Source organism: Rousettus aegyptiacus, unplaced genomic scaffold (assembly GCF_014176215.1).
Source record: "Rousettus aegyptiacus isolate mRouAeg1 unplaced genomic scaffold, mRouAeg1.p scaffold_m13_p_8, whole genome shotgun sequence".
Lineage (NCBI taxonomy): Eukaryota > Metazoa > Chordata > Mammalia > Chiroptera > Pteropodidae > Rousettus > Rousettus aegyptiacus.
The window spans coordinates 43,284,923-43,298,752 of record NW_023416311.1 but is presented as its reverse complement, the minus strand read 5'-3'; the positions used below and the strand labels follow the sequence as shown (position 1 = coordinate 43,298,752).

General features: G+C 37.9%; 1 protein-coding gene across 5 annotated transcripts in view; it reads right to left on the bottom strand.

Annotated features, from left to right (window-relative positions):
• Window positions 1-248: 248 nt before the first annotated feature.
• EPB41L4A (erythrocyte membrane protein band 4.1 like 4A) overlaps window positions 249-13,830 on the bottom strand; it is a 211,479-nt gene continuing 197,897 nt past the window's right edge. For 4 of the 5 annotated variants that reach the window (XM_016147164.2, XM_016147196.2, XM_016147174.2 and 1 more), the window contains 5 exons: window positions 8,741-8,788; window positions 8,116-8,184; window positions 6,988-7,098; window positions 5,833-5,914; window positions 249-2,082 (listed from right to left, as the gene is read on the bottom strand). In XM_016147164.2, the coding sequence (XP_016002650.2) occupies window positions 1,954-2,082; window positions 5,833-5,914; window positions 6,988-7,098; window positions 8,116-8,184; window positions 8,741-8,788 (439 nt within the window). In that variant the 3' untranslated portion in view covers window positions 249-1,953. Of the gene's footprint in view, window positions 2,083-5,832; window positions 5,915-6,987; window positions 7,099-8,115; window positions 8,185-8,740; window positions 8,789-13,435; window positions 13,605-13,830 lie in introns of those variants that run through there. The other variant, XR_001597196.2, reaches the window with a different exon arrangement.

Sequence of the window (13,830 nt, the reverse complement as noted above, 5' to 3'; positions counted from 1 at the left end):
ACTTCAAAAATCTCAGCATTTAAGATGAACATTCAGTGCTATCAGTCACTAAAAGGCTAATGTAATGCGAGGCCCACAGAGAAATGTGTGCTTTCTTCCAGTGCCTTGTGATGAACTGAACTAGACTAGTTGGTTTCTAGATCACAGATGTGCTAATTTTACATTGTCACTGCATTTTTTTTTTAATTGTAAACTTGAGGCCAGCATATCTCCTGCCTTCACTTTGCAGAAAAGAACAAATAATGTGGTTCAGACATTCAAAAAATTTATTGAAAGCACTGTACTAGTAGATGGGAACACAATGGTGAACAAAAGAGTTCCTCCCTCTGGATGCTTACAGGTGAATGAAGGAAATGTGGAACTTGCTTTGGTGAGACAAGTCCCATGAAAGGATTTGACGAAGTTAGAAACCTCAGTACTGAGTTGAGAGGAGGGGTAGTTGTCATTTTGGAAGGCAAAGTTGGGTGAGTGACATGTGCAGAGGCTTTGATCTAGAAAAAAAGATATGACTAAGTCCAGATTTGTGAGTTTAATTGCTTTTACTCCTTAATGCCCTGATTGAGACACATGTTTAATGAGGCATGATAGGTGGCCATTATGAGAGATGGGAGTCTTAGAAATTGAGGCAGAACAGTAAGACGCCAGATCACTTAAGGCTATGTTCAAAGCAAGGGGAAATCTGATAGTTCGCAATTGCAAAAAAAAAAGGGCCCCACTGGAGGCTACTACAGTGGTTTAGGCAAGAGATGACCACTTTGTGCCAATGTCGTAAAATTAGTAAAGGGGTAATTAAGCTATAGAGGGCAAAGCTAATAGGACTTGGCAACTGGAGAAGTGTCCATGATTACTATTTGTGTAGACTTGCACATTCATAAGGATAATAGCCCTAAAACTAGCTGGGAGGTGGCAGCATTTTAAATGTCTCCTGGCTGAATGCTGGTCTGTAGTCCAAACTATAGATCATGGGCATATAAGAACCAGTTGGGGTAGAGGAAAGGGCCTAAATCTAAAGTTTGAGAAATTCTAGTAACTAGTGAGGTAGAGTAGGATGAACTACAAAGGAAGGTCAGAAAGGTAGAAATTAAATGGGAAGCAGGACATTGATGGTATTTCAGAGCAGCCCAAAAAGCCTTGGAGTTTGTTGAGAAGATTGTAGTAAGACTGCTTTAGTGGAGAATACGTATTAGACAGGACAGTGACTACAGGTAATTAACCTGGAATGAGAAAAATGGTAGTTGGGGATGGTATGTGGTTGTAAGTCATCTGCAGAGAGAAAAGGTCTGAAAATAGACTTTGGGGAAGAGTTAGCCAGCCAGGCAGGATGGAGAGACCATTTGAAGTTGAGGGTGGTATGATTTAAAAGCTAAGGTCAACTTAAATTCACATATAGCCTTTTTTTTTTTTTTTCCTGAAAACACAAGGACCCTAGAAATTAAAAGCAACACTTTCAAACAAAAAGCTTTTTACATTTGTTAATAACCAGTGGAACAATGCCACAAATACAGTATTACAAAGGACTTATATATTAATATCTGCAGGTTGAAAGTAATGTGAACTCAGTCTTCATGCACCTGCATAGGCTGAGATCCACCTAGAGCTGAGAAGGACCTTTTCATCCCACTTGTACTATTGCACAGCTAGCTAGCTGCAGTCCAGGGTTCCAGAACTGATCAGACGCCATCTGGTTTGGTTCTAGACACCAGATCCAGTTTCCAGGAAGGAAAATAATAGCATCAAGTGAATGAGTTTTTACAAGGTGACTGTCCTTACAGTTAACCAAACAGAAAGGCTCTTCAGCACAAATATGCTGTAGTTAAACCCTTAAAAGAAGCAACAGACTTGATTATTCTGAAGAAACACTTGCAAGTCCAAGATACTTGAATAATAATAATTCACAGTTTCAAAGGCGGCACACACGCCCTTCCCACCCCCATCCCAATCCTTTCACTGGGATCAAGTCTCTATCTTGAAGCGTGAAGCTTGAATAGTTTTTATTGTTTTTGCTGTATGTTTTCCAGCCAGGTTGCTTGTGGATGTCTGAGATTTTTCTTCAATCAGGCTATCTTTAGACCCATTTCTTCTCTAGGAAAAAGAAAAACATTCAAAAAGTTAGATTCAGAGAAGTACAGCCAAGTCAATTTTATTACATCAGAAATTAAGATTTTCTAGTTAAGACGTCAAGTTACATGAAGATTGTTTAATCTTAAAAGTTCATTCAACACTTAACATGCATAAAAAGTTTATGAAAATTAAGCATAAGTCTTGTCCATTCCCCCAATTCAGTGTCCTTTTCTTTACAGTCCTTCCTAAGCCAGGCTCTCAGGCCTCCCACTTTAACAACAATGGACAGAGATGAAAAGAACAGGATTGTGGGTAATTTATGATCTCCCCTGACTATATTTTAGTAGTCACTGAATGGAACCCCATAACGATGTCCTGGGGGCCCTCATCACTTGGGGCTAGAGCCCCATCACGGAGAAATGGAAGCTGAGCTACCACAGCCTGGGCACCACAGCCAGGACTCCTGGAGTTGGGTTGTATCTCCCAATGCCCCAGGAGAAGGGCCTGAGAATGATACTAATAGTGCCTTACACAGCTTCTCTGCTTAACCTTCCTGCTCTATCTCCTAGAGGTGGCCTAAACCTGTCAGATCAGGCTGATGGGTATATTCCCCCAAAATATGTCCCTACACAAATGGAGCTACACTGTCCAGAATTCTATATTTTGAGATTTGGGCTAAAAATTAGTCGCCCTTTAAGAAGTTAACTTTCACCTGTTCCTATGACTAGCTTAATTTGTTTTACTGACATTCAAAGGCGCACTGATGGAACAACAATTTTGCTGAGCATAGGGAGACTGAATCAAGAATCCTGTGGAACATGAGACACGTTTGGGATGGAATATTTCTAGACAACCAGAGAGGTAGGAGGACATCGGTGTGTGTGAGAATCAGGACAGGGGAATAGAGAGAGCTATATATCGGAAGAATCAACAGTAAGGAGCTAGGAAGTTACCTGAAAGTTACGCCTTATAAATTTGTCTAGGACTGAATCTGTCCCCTCTGCTTATAAACCTTAAGGAAATAATTAAAGTCCCTAATCCATCCCTCTGCTCTACCAGTCTCCTGCATGAAAAGGTAAGGTGAGGTATAGATAGACAAGCCAGGCCACTGCCAGAACTCTGGCCTGGTGGTGGAACTCAGGAAATGCAACCGTTCTGCTTCCACGTGTCACTCTGGTCCCTTCTCCAAATGGCACCCGCACCAGTGGTTTCTTTTTTGCACTTAAAATGTAAAATCCAAACTCTTCCTGCGGCATCTAAGGCCCTAAGTTATCTGTCCTTCCTCACTCGCTACACTCAGATGACACTGGTCTTTCAGCTTCTCAAACACCCCAGTCCTTTCTAGCCTCAGCAATTTTCCCATGCTTTTTTCCTCTCCGTCTATCAGCTTTCCACCCACTCACATGGCTGGCTCCTCATCTGCAAAGATTCAGCTTTACATGTCACTTTCTGACAGAGCCTTCTCTGACCACCCTATCTACCAAAGAAAGGTCACCTGTTGATTTTCTAACTCAGGCTCTTGTTTCTCCGTAATGCTTACCTAATTTTTTGTATTGTTTTGCTTGTTTACTTTTATGTGTTATGTTCCTAGGGCAGGAATCAGCAAACATTTTTCTAGAAAGGGCCAGATTGTAGACTATCTCCTCTCTCACATATTCTTTTTTTTTAACCCTTTAAAAATGTAAAAACCATTATTAGCTTCACAGCGACACAGAAACAGGCAGCAGACTAGACTTAGCCCATAGGCTGTACTCTGCTGACTGCCCAGACCAGTGCCTGTCACTCCTTAGATGTGCTCATTAGCTGTCTGTTGAGTTCAAGATCAAAGGTGTCCCAGGGACAACCTTAGATTTGGTAACATTGATCAGAAGATGAATGTGACTTGTACACAGCAAAGTAAGTGCTATTCTTTCAATATTTAATGTGAATAATTTAAGTTTTTTGAGATTTCTAAATGATGGTGATTAGTTAGGGAGTAATTAAAAAAAAATAAAGTAAAATTCCTATTTATATTAAAACCACCTTAAATTTTAGACCAAAAGTAAAAGTTCTGAGAAAAACTGCTTATTAATCCTCACAATAGCCCTAGAATGTAGGTTATTACCAACACTGCATAGAAATCAAGGCTTAGAAGTTAAACACTTTGCTCAAAGTCACACAAGTAATATGTACAGACTGGGAGACACATGTGTAACTCAGTCTCAATGCAAAGCCCTAACTACTAATGGGAATATACTTTTTAAAAGGTGCTACTGACTTGAAGCAAATTGTTTGGACAACTTATTAGCTCTCCCAGATTTATCTAATCAAATATGCAGATTGTAGTGGAAGCTGAGGTTAACCACCCCAATCTCCCTGACTGAGGCATTCATTCCCTCAGCTGCTGAGAGTGATGGCTGCTATAATACAGCTCAAAACTGAGCCCCTGCCCAAGAGCTACCCTCAGCTGAAGACGACCACTTTGCCCGAGATCATGTCCCATCCCAGGATGTCCTTTATTCAGTGACTGCTACATAATGAGAGTGAGTATATAGAGACCCAAACCCCTTGAAGCCAGGTAGGACGAATCAGAAGGGCCATTTCAGTTCCAAAGCTCCCCATGAAATCAGTGGATGCCTGTACTGGAACTATCCTACATAGCTCAACTCTTGCCTCTGCCCAAGCCTCTTTCACTCTCCAGCAAGTGTTGATCTTGAGAGCTCTTAATAAACTTCCTCCATGCAAATCTCCATCTCAGAATCTGTTTCTAGGGAATCTAACCTAAAATAGCACAGTTTTCTGTCCTTGCTCAAGTCATTACAAAAAATGAATCAGGATAAAGAGCAGCACATAATGGATTTTTAGGCTGTCAGGATTCTTAAGCTGACCATGAATGCCTAGAATTAATTTACAAAACTGTGGATGTGATTGCAGGCATTTTTAAGGGAGAGAGACAGTAGTTATAATTGGCTTTTCAAAGCGATCCATGATCTGAATAAGACTGAAAACCACAGCACTGCAAACAATAGACTGACACTGATCCATTATAAACATCTACTTTGTTTTTAGAGCAGTTGTTTAACCAGATATATATCCATCCAAAAATCTTATACAGCCTATTTTTTTTTCTATCTTTTTAAATATATATATGCCACAAGTGGTGGTGTCAAACACCTTGCTGAAATATATTGCTACAGTGCACCCCTGATATATACCTGTCTAATTTGTCTGAGTGTTAAATTGATTTTGTTAAGGCAACTAGATGCCCTGCTATGTCCTTGAATTCCCTTTTAACTATATTTTAAAACCTTTCCTGAACAAAATTATTTCTCTTTGATGAAGCAGACAGAAATAAGACAGGACTTGAGTAATTCTCCTGTCTGCCATCAGTTAACAACAGAACATCTGCCTCTTGTGAGTCTACCACTTTCTCCTTGTTTCTCTGGCTCAAAAAGTATCAGCATTTTTTAAAAAAAAAAATTAGTGAAGCCATTGTTTCTCTATTCTACTCCAAACAATCTATGGTCTTTGTTACCTTTGGCTTTGCCACAAGCCTCAGATCATTTTAGACCTTGCACTATCTCTAGCCCTTGCTCTTCACATAACTCTTCCCAGGCTGTACCCACCGCCTCCTTCCTTCTTCGTCTATGTGTTGTACACACTCTTTTTAAATACAGAATCTCAGATTAAAGTTAAAGATTCATTTCCCTACCTCACAAAAGAACTTTCGGAAAAGTGCTTCTCAAAACTGTCATCATTAAAACACCTTCTTAAAACTTTATTATAACCAACCTGATGAACTGTGGAGCCACCAGAACCCTGAGCATCTGAAGACCGGGTCACAGGAAGTGGAGGTACAAGATCTGTTTTTGAACTGCAGAGTGAATTTAGGAATTAATTTTTGAGAATCACAACTTGAGCTAGAAGACAGTTACAGCATAGAAAGCATGTTTTATACATCGTTGTATTCCTGAGAGTGCCCACCACAGAACTTTACAGAGAAATTTAATAACGTTTTTCAATTAAGTTGGACGGGTTAAGTAATTTTCCCAAAGTCAGAGCAAATAAAGAGAAGAATCAAGAATAAAACATAGGTATGGTTCCCATTTGGTTTTCTTACTGTGACATGTTGTATAAGTGGCTTTTTGATTTGTTTCTAAAGAAACATTTATTGGCCATTTATGCTTTTCTATAAATCTATGAACTATAGACAGACATTACCAACATTTTACAAACAAAACAAAAAGAAAATCTGGCCTATACCTTTGTCCCCTGGGCTAGCCTATCACCCAATTTATTGTTTATCAAAGATTTGAGCCTTAATTCAGAGTTTAATGGTTAATACTCCTATCCAGCAATACAAAGTAAATGAATTTCTATGATTATAGTACTTTTACAAATGAATGTATAATTTTTTCATTAACATATTCATTTAAAATATAGCACCTGTGGAATATCTCAAGTGAGATACTGTCACATTTCCTCATGAGTAAAAATAACACAAAGATACAAACTACGGTAATATGATAATTGCTGTAGTAAAAGAAAACACAAAATGCCATCAGATAGAAAAGAAAAACTTTTATGCCAACTTCTCTCAAATATAGCTGCATCATTCACAATAGAATAGCTCGTGCATTTTTTTCTTTCTTCTAAATGCTTCAGTGCATACCTTGGAAGTCCATGATTCAGCCTAAGTATGGTCTAGATCTGTGCTATCTAATATGGTAGCCACTAGTCATACATGGCTACTTAAATTTAAATTACATAAAATTAACATGCAACATTAATTCAATATTCGATTTTTAGCTTCTTGGTCACACTAGTCACATTTCGAATATTTAATAGCCACAGATATGGAACATTTCCATCCTCGCAGGAAGTTCTATTAGACTGTGCCATTCTGCAGCCATGAGGGTGATGATAAACTCAGGCTTGCCTACTTACTTCACTTCTGAGAGAACAGATCGCTCTCCATCTGAACACTGGGACCTGCGATACTGGCGGTAACTTCGCGGTGAATGAGAATGCCTGATGCGGATTGGGTCACCTTGAGTCCTGAACAAGCAACCAAAAAACATAGAAACAAACACACTGTAAGACAGAATAGGATAATTCCTTAATATAAATTCTGCCATGGATTAAAAACTGAGAGTTTTAAAAAGAGTTTGACCCCTCTGGGTTTGGAAATCCTAAGTGGCTTAAATTTCACAAGTTAACAGAAAACTGCTCCCCTGACCATACATAAAAATGAAACTCTTTATTAGTATTTGTACGTATATATTAAATATGTATATTTTTTAACCACTAAACTGTAATGAAATTATTCCCTACAGTTGTATTCTTTCCAGTAGTGTGAAATAAAAAGTCTACAGTTGGTCATTGTCCTAGCTACCAAACTAGCCTGTCATTAAGAAGTCAATCTTTGGCTTAAAGATGAAGGGGCTCAAAGTTGTGTGGGGGTGGGGTGCAGGAGGGAGGTGCAGGTGGGGAGGCTGTGTACCAACTCACGATATGACCAGAGCGGGAAGGAAGCATGAGTTACAGAAGGGAAATAAAGTAATAGAGCAGGCTCTTATTTTCTCATAAGCAGTTCTAGCAGGGCAGAAAACAGTGAGCAGGTCATCTGCTGCATCCTGCACTGAGTGCTGGTTAGGGAATCCCTATGCTTTCATGAAGCACTTTCAATGTGCTAGTTCTATGATAGGGACTGGATTGGGTTTATAAGGTAGGGTTTTGTGATCAACATATTTCTCTTATGTTGTTAAATAGTGAATAAAAAGAAATTTTGTTGCCAATCAATGAATATCAAAAAGAAAAAAAGAATTTATATTTAAAACTAACCATCAAAAGACCCTTTGTACCTATCATATACAAATAGGTATTTAATAAGAGATAACAGCGATTGTAGTACAGAAGAATGATTAGCTTTAATATACCCTTTTCTTCCTCTTTCTTTATAGTGCTATTTAATTTTAGTTAAAATGGAAAGCCAAATGCAAGCACTGAAGAACAAGAATGAATTACTCACTTATAAGTACTAATGAAACTGTGAAAAGATTTTCAAAGACATACTCTATTTTAGTGTATGGAATCTCTTTTAATTGTTCTTCTGACAATCCAGATGGATCCACAAGTTCCTTCCTAGAAGGTAACAAGCAAGAAAATAAAAGTTGCGAGGCTGGTATAAATACTAATACCCTTCACGACTTTTCTCAAACATAGTATTAGCAAAACCCATAAAAATATAAGCTAGAAACAAAGATTTAAAAACTAGAATGTGTTCAAGGAAAACTGGGAGGAAAACCTTTCCTGTAGCTCTTCTACCTTCTTCCAGTTTTTCTATATCCAGAATGTAGAGGGCCCTCTAGCCATCCCCAATTTCCCTACAAAACTTCTATTTCTCTCTCCTGTAGTAGGTGTTTTTCCTTCTAAATCTGTTTTCCTTGGTATTTATTTGTAAAATATTGGTCTGTCTGAGGCCCACCTACAGGTGAGGCTAAGTGGTCTCAGGAGAGATGTCAGGGCTCCTGGCAAGACAAGGTGCCACCACTGAGTGCATGTTCCACATAATGATGGCAATGAAGACTATTTGACAGGCGTCAGCCCCAAGTAGTCTCTTAGTGTCAGTGGTCTTCCTTGTAAATGCCTTAAAACTACCAGGGCTTTAAAATAATGAGAAAAAACAGTCAGCACTCACTGAATATGCTTCCATAACTCTTCTTTTGCTTGGATATCAGGACTTCTCCTATAAACAGAAAAAATTCCACTTATCTCTGCAAATATGCTTCATCCAACAATCTCATAGCTAACTTTAGCAGAGCTACAGCACTAATAGTTTTCAGACTGTGACATTCTCATTTGCCAGCTGAGAACAGACAAAGAAAGACTAGGCAGGGAGAGCTAATGTGAAATGGTTAATGTAAAGACACCAGAATAATTTATCTGCTAGCACCACTGAAGAAAAATCACATAAAAAAGCAGCCATAACCAAAGTTTCATTTGATGACAGCGCTTAGAACTACAGGGGCAAATCCACACACCCTCCAGTTGTGATACCACAGTGAAGAATAATTTGAGGCTTCCATTTCTAGTCCTTCTAGCTATTTCTAAGTAAAGGCAAACGAACTCATCCTGATTCTATTAATATGAAAGAGACCCAACATGATCTGTGATTACCCTGTAGAAACAGCAACCATAAGGGAAAAGGAAATGGTGGGACAGGCCAGACTGGCAGACTGTGTGCCACTGACCCCCCCTTTCATGTTACATCCGATGTGTTTCTGGACCAAAGCGGAGACCGCAAATGCTGGAACCTATCTGTGGCTCATGCTGTCACCCTTCATATGCCCTTCTCCATCCCTGTATAGACCCACCAATCTCTCCTCCAAGAACGACTTGAATAGAAAGTAGTTACAACACTATCTTTACCTTCCTAGATGAGAAATTCAAAGTCAGCATTCATGTGTTCACACTCGCCATAACAGCAATGAATACTAGAAATCTATTATCACTACAATTGTTGCCACAGAATGTCTGTTTCATGGTGAGAAAAATGATAAGCTTTCATCCGTCCTTTCAAGAGAACTAAGGACTAATAATAGGCCTGAAGAAAGGATCCAAACCCTAAAAATTAAAAGGGCTGGAGCTAAGCAAAGCCACAGAAATATTCTGTTCTATGGTATTTTACATTTATACTTTGTATCAGAATTTGGGGGCTCAATGTCACTTTCAATGTGATATTATGTTGCCTTCCTTTTTCCTCAGTTAATAAGGGCACCATAGGCATTCTGGTAGGGCTTTCTGAGCTCACAGTATACAACCAGCTACTTTCTAGTAAATGAATTAAATAGTTTCTTTTTCCCCCTCTGTGGAAAAAAATCTGTAAAGACCTTTTAATCAACTCAAAAGGAGTCAAAACATGGAAGATAAAAGGAAGGGATGCAGCCTTGGTCTCAGACATAGAAAACACAATATTGTTAATAGATTTTGTCATAAGAATAAAATTGTATGCTTGAAAAATCTAAAGAAATGCTTCCTTGGAAGGATTTCTTATATAGAATCTACCTTTCCTATATTTATCTGGTCTGATTCACTAGACCATATGTTAACCTATTAAATAATACTGCCAGAAAAGGTGCAAATATTAAAAAACACTAGCAGGGGATATTTCTGAATGTTGGAATTACAGGTAATTTTATTTTCATATTTATATTTACTTAACTTTTCCGATTTTTTTTTTTTTTAGCCAAGAGATTTTCTTACCTTAATTATCAGGAATGGAAAAAACATAAAGGTATTTTTATGTTTTAAAAAACTATTGCTGCAGTTCCACGGGAAATGCCTTTCATCCCCATCTCGGAAGAATTAGCAGAAATGTCACCTTAACCTAAATGAGAACATCAGTCTTTCCAGCCATAATTATTGGTCCTAAAACATTCAGGAATTTAGTCCATATGTGTAAGTTCTATAGTACAATAATACTCATATATTTAACTAAACCAAATTCTGAAATGGCCAGAAGTTTCAAACAGTTTTAAGGCAGGGAAAAGTTCCAAAGTTAAAAGAAAAAAAAAAAATGCCAATTTCCTCCAATTGCTAGACCACCTGTGATTTAACAAATGTGAACATGTGCTAATGAGGAATGTATTATTTTTATGCTTACATCTGCACCCATTTACTCAATAATTTAGGATGAATTCATAATCTTCAGCACAACCTCATTTTGTGGATTTAGAAAGCTGTGGAATTTTAACAGCCATTTTTCTTAATTAAAAGGCCCTTAATTATGCAGATGTTTTACTTGAACTTTCCAAATAAGTTTCTGAGGAAATAGAGCCCTGAGTTGTCCATAGATACAACATATATAAAAAATACACATGTAGTCCTATGTTAGTCCAATAATCTTCAAAAGCATCCCTCACCTGCAACTTATAGCAATAGCCCCAAGTTAAATATTTAATTTTCAGAGAAACTAGTCTGATAAGACATCATTTAGAAATCATTTTCCTTTCTTCCAAAACCCTAAAATAAGACTTCATAAATCTACAAAGGTTTAAACCTCATCATTGCATATAGTCTTCTAAATCCCCCACTCTAATTATCTAGAAAATATTGCTAAGAAAATTGTAAATTTACAAAACATCTTTATTTAAAGAATTCAAAGCACTTAGTTAATATCCCAGTAATTCCTCATCATATTCGTGAGTGGTCAGAATAGATATGATTAGGAGATGTCTTAATCTTCCTTTTTCCTTTCCTGCCATTCTCCCCACACACCCGCCCCCGCCCCCCGCCCCAAATTGAAGGATTGGGAAGTTGCGGAAGCAAGCAACCTAGCCCCTTCCAGAGGCCTCGTGCTAAATCTTTATCTAAGGCACCAGACTTCTGTTTTGTGTTTACCTGAGAACATCCCTTCACCCTGACAACCTCATCACCTCATCTTCCACATTTTCATTTTTTTCAATAAAAACAGTAAGACATCACTGCCACCAGAGGGCGCCTGAGCGTTCTCTCTCACACACACACACACTAGTTGAACCTTAGAGAACTATTGTTTCAGCATCAGTGTCTGTTCCGAATATCCCAATAGTAAAGGTTCACTCATGTGGAAAAGTAGTTTCATCAAAGTTTTCTAATGGCAAGTAAATATAAATGTCAGGAATGGCAATGCAGCTGAAAACACGTTATTAGAACTATACTTTTTAATGTCTTACTAGATGAAATCAATCATATTTCAGCTTAAGGAGTTTCAGGAGAGAGGAGTTTGTATTTTATACTGCTGTATGTCTCTGGTATTTATTAATGAATACGACTTTCTAGTTTTCATTGGAGATTAAAAAAACAGAATGAATGAATCATATATGAATGATGTATCATAACATTCTAAAACTTAAGTGGATACCTCCATGTAGGCAATTTATAAACACAGTGGTAGGACCCGAAGAATACAACAGGCCCCCCCATCCACAGGGTATACATCACAAGACCCCCCAGTAGATGCCTGAAACCACAGATATGTACCGAACCCTGTATATACAGTATTTTTTCCTATACATATATACATGATAAATACTAGTTTATAAGTTATGCACAATACAAAATTAACAATAATAATAAAATAGAAAAACATAACAATATACTATAATAAAAATATTGTGAATGAGGTCTCTCCCTCTTCTCTCTCAAAATATCCTATAGTACTGTCCTCACCCCTTCACTTAAGGGGAGCACTTCACGGCTTCTCCTTGGCATATCCAAACTGCCCGCATCACTACTCTCGTGCTTTGGGTAGATTAAGTAAAATACGGGTTATCTGAGCACAAGCACTGCGATACAATGATAGTCAAACAGCTACCAAGCAACTAATAGGCAGGTCAGCAGATACAATGTGGAGATACTGAACAAAGGGATGGTTCACTTCCTGGGCCGGATGGAGTGGGACAGCACCAGAGTTCATCACGCTACTCAGAATGATGCACGATTTAAACTTATGAATTGTTTATTTCTAGAATTAGCCATTTAATATTTTCGGATCGTAGTTCACCAAGGGTAACAAACTGTGGAAAGCAAAACCACAGATAAGGGAGTAATTGAGGGATAGTTTACTGTTTATCTGAAATGCCAAATATAAATATATCTGCCAACAATTTTAATTACTTTCTTCAGATACTGCTCTACTCATGTTTCCACTTTTTAAAAAAGCTATAGTGGTTCCTAGTGGTTCCTAATTCTCACAGAACCAAATTCTAACTTTTGGCCCCACTCTACTTTCTCCACTTCTCAACTCTCTCCTCATCTCAAGGGAAAAACAATCAAATACCTTGTATGTTTCTAGAGATTAACCAAGACCTGGAAAACTTAGTAACTATAGGAAATGCAATTCCAGGCATTTATCATGTCACAGGTACTTGATGTATGTGATATAACTTAATGTTCAGCAAAATCCCATGAGGATGCTATTAACTGTGTTGTGCAGATGATACTGGAAGTTTGTGGATATTAGGTAATAAGGTCACATTGGGTGGCAGAATGTAGACAGAGGTATGACAATAGCAGCCAGTAGATATATTTTTAAATTATTAAATTTACTGGGCTGATATTGGTTAATAACATTAGTAAGTTTCAAATGTACAAGTCTATAATATATCATCTGTACACTGCATTGTATGCTCGCCACCCAAAGTCTGGTCTCCTTTCATTACCATATATTTGACCTCCTTTATCCTCTTCATCCTCCCTGCTAGCCCTCTTCCCCTCTGATAACCAATATTAGGTTGTTTGTATCTATAAGTTTGGTTGTTTTGTCTGTCCATTTGTTGCTTTCTGTTACATATCCCACATGGTGAGAGAAATCATATGGTTTTTTTTTTTTAATTTTTCTCATCTGACTTACTTCACTTAGCATGATATTCTTTAGATTCATCCATGTTGTTGCAAATGGCAATATTTCATCTTTCCTCACGGCTAAGTAACATAAGTATATATGTTGCACTTCTTCTTTATCCAATCATCCATCACAGGACTTTTAGGTTGCTTCCATTTCGTGGTCACTGTGAATAATGCTGCAATGAACATAGGGATACATATATTTTTACAAATAAGTGTTTTCAAATTTCTCAGGTAAATACCCAGAAGACAGATTGCTGGGTCATATGGTGGAGCTATTCTTAATGTTTTTGAGGAAAGTCTATACTGTTTTTCACAGTGGCTGTACCAATTTACATTCCTACCAGCAGTGTATGAGGGTTCCTTTTTTTCCACAATTTCTCCTGCACTTATTTCTTGTCT